The sequence below is a fragment of the Salmo trutta genome, unplaced genomic scaffold, assembly GCF_901001165.1.
Source record: "Salmo trutta unplaced genomic scaffold, fSalTru1.1, whole genome shotgun sequence".
Taxonomy (NCBI): domain Eukaryota; kingdom Metazoa; phylum Chordata; class Actinopteri; order Salmoniformes; family Salmonidae; genus Salmo; species Salmo trutta.
Window position 1 is genome coordinate 2,179,899 of NW_021823104.1, and position 2,500 is coordinate 2,182,398.

At 50.3% G+C, this 2,500-nt stretch overlaps 1 protein-coding gene across 1 annotated transcript in view; it reads right to left on the reverse strand.

Moving 5' to 3' along the window:
• The window catches only part of myo15aa (myosin XVAa), a 197,368-nt gene that overhangs the window by 129,514 nt on the left and 65,354 nt on the right, over positions 1 to 2,500 (reverse strand). Inside the window, exons 12-13 of the mRNA XM_029747703.1 lie at positions 1,613 to 1,671; positions 875 to 998 (exon numbers count right to left, since the gene is read on the reverse strand). Coding sequence (XP_029603563.1) covers positions 875 to 998; positions 1,613 to 1,671 — 183 coding nt within the window. The remainder of the gene's footprint in view (positions 1 to 874; positions 999 to 1,612; positions 1,672 to 2,500) is intronic.

The window sequence follows — 2,500 nt, forward strand, 5'->3', positions numbered from 1 at the left end:
GTTCAAAGTAGCCACCCGTTGACTTGATGACAGCTTTGAACACTCTTGGTATTCTCTCAACCAGCTTCATGCAATGCAATATTAGGAAGGTGTTCTTAGTGGACAGAGCGTGGTGTCGAGGGGTGGATGGAGCGAGAGATGGAGGGACGAAGGGAGGGAGGGAGAGAGAGATGGAGGGACAGACAGAGGGAGAGAGAGATGGAGGGAGAGAGAGAGAGATGGAGGGACAGATGGAGGGAGAGAGAGATGGAGGGACGGAGGGAGGGAGAGAGAGATGGAGGGACAGATGGAGGGACAGACGGAGGGAGAGAGAGATGGAGGGAGAGAGAGATGGAGGGACAGATGGAGGGAGAGAGAGATGGAGGGATAGACAGAGGGAGAGAGAGATGGAGGGATAGACAGAGGGAGAGAGAGATGGAGGGACAGACAGAGGGAGAGAGAGATGGAGGGAGAGAGAGATGGAAGGACAGATGGAGGGAGAGAGATGGAGGGACAGACGGAGGGAGAGAGAGATGGAAGGACAGATGGAGGGAGAGAGAGATGGAGGGACAGACAGAGGGACAGACGGAGGGAGAGAGAGATGGAGGGAGAGAGAGATGGAGGGACAGATGGAGGGAGAGAGAGATGGAGGGATAGACAGAGGGAGAGAGAGATGGAGGGACAGACAGAGGGAGAGAGAGGTGGAGGGACGGATGGAGGGAGAGAGAGAGAGATGGAGGGACGGAGGGAGAGAGAGATGGAGGGAGGGAGAGAGAGCTGGAGGGCGGGAGGGAGAGAGAGATGGAGGGACGGAGGGAGAGAGAGATGGAGGGAGGGAGAGAGAGCTGGAGGGCGGGAGGGAGAGAGAGATGGAGGGAAGGATAAAGTGGAGTACCTCAAAGCCATATATATCCAGGACAGATATGGACAGAGCGTGATGTCGAGGGTAAACCTGTCCATTAATCCTCTCAGTCAGCCAGTGGAACAACAGAGCGTACAGAATCTTGGCAACAGCATCTCTGGAGCAGGAGACAGACAGACAGACAGACAGACAGACAGACAGACAGACAGACAGACAGACAGACAGACAGACAGACAGACAGACAGACAGATTAACAAGTGGCATGTCTACAGCACGCTGAAGAGTGCATGCTGGGAGTTGTAGTGAAGTTAGAGAGCGTTAGCTGCGGGTCCTACCTGGCGTCTACAGCGCGCTGAAAAGGGCATGCTGGGAGTTGTAGTGAAGTTAGAGCGTGCGGGTCCTACCTGGCGTCTACAGCACGCTGAAGAGTGCATGCTGGGAGTTGTAGTGAAGTTAGAGAGCGTTAGCTGCGGGTCCTACCTGGCGTCTACAGCGCACTGAAAAGTGCATGCTGGGAGTTGTAGTGAAGTTAGAGCGTGCGGGTCCTACCTGGCGTCTACAGCGCGCTGAAGAGTGCATGCTGGGAGTTGTAGTGAAGTTAGAGCGTGCGGGTCTTACCTGGCGTCTACAGCGCGCTGAAGAGTGCATGCTGGGAGTTGTAGTGAAGTTAGAGCGTGCTGAAGAGTGCATGCTGGGAGTTGTAGTGAAGTTAGAGCGCGCTAAAGAGTGCATGCTGGGAGTTGTAGTGAAGTTAGAGCGTGCGGGTCTTACCTGGCATCTACAGCGCTCTCTACAGTCAGAGGGGTGTAGATTTTGTCCCTCATCGTCTCCTGAAGAGACACAACACAGAGAGCTCAGTTAGTTACCGACTGAACACACTGCTCCGATTGGTGGAACACAACTCATCACAACCAATCAAAGGAAAGCCGTACTCTTTCTCTATATTTGCAGTGAACAAATGTTTTCCGACTGAGTCTTCCTCTCTCTCTCTCTCTCCTGAAAAGGTCGATCACGCAACCAATCTATTTTTCTACTTCCTCTCTGAGGTGAACAGTAATTGACCTGTGTGTGACCCCTGACCCCTACATCAAACACAGTGTGAGTAATGCCTTGACTTTTTCCACACTCAATTGAGCTCAAGTGCATCCTGTTTCCATTGATCTTCCTTGAGATGTTTCTACAACTTGATTGGAGTCCACCTGTGGTAAATTCAATTGATTGGACATCCTACAGATGATAGAGTAGAGATGATAGAGTAGAGATGATAGAGTAGAGATGATAGAGCAGAGATGATAGAGTAGAGATGATAGAGCAGAGATGGTAGAGACTACAGATGATAGAGTAGAGATGATAGAGTAGAGATGATAGAGCAGAGATGATAGAGTAGAGATGATAGAGACTACAGATGATAGAGTAGAGATGATAGAGTAGAGATGATAGAGCAGAGATGATAGAGTAGAGATGATAGAGTAGAGATGATAGAGCAGAGATGGTAGAGACTACAGATGATAGAGTAGAGATGATAGAGTAGAGATGATAGAGCAGAGATGATAGAGCAGAGATGATAGAGTAGAGATGATAGAGTAGAGATGATAGAGTAGAGATGGTAGAGCAGAGATGATAGAGTAGAGATGATAGAGCAGAGATGATAGAGACTAC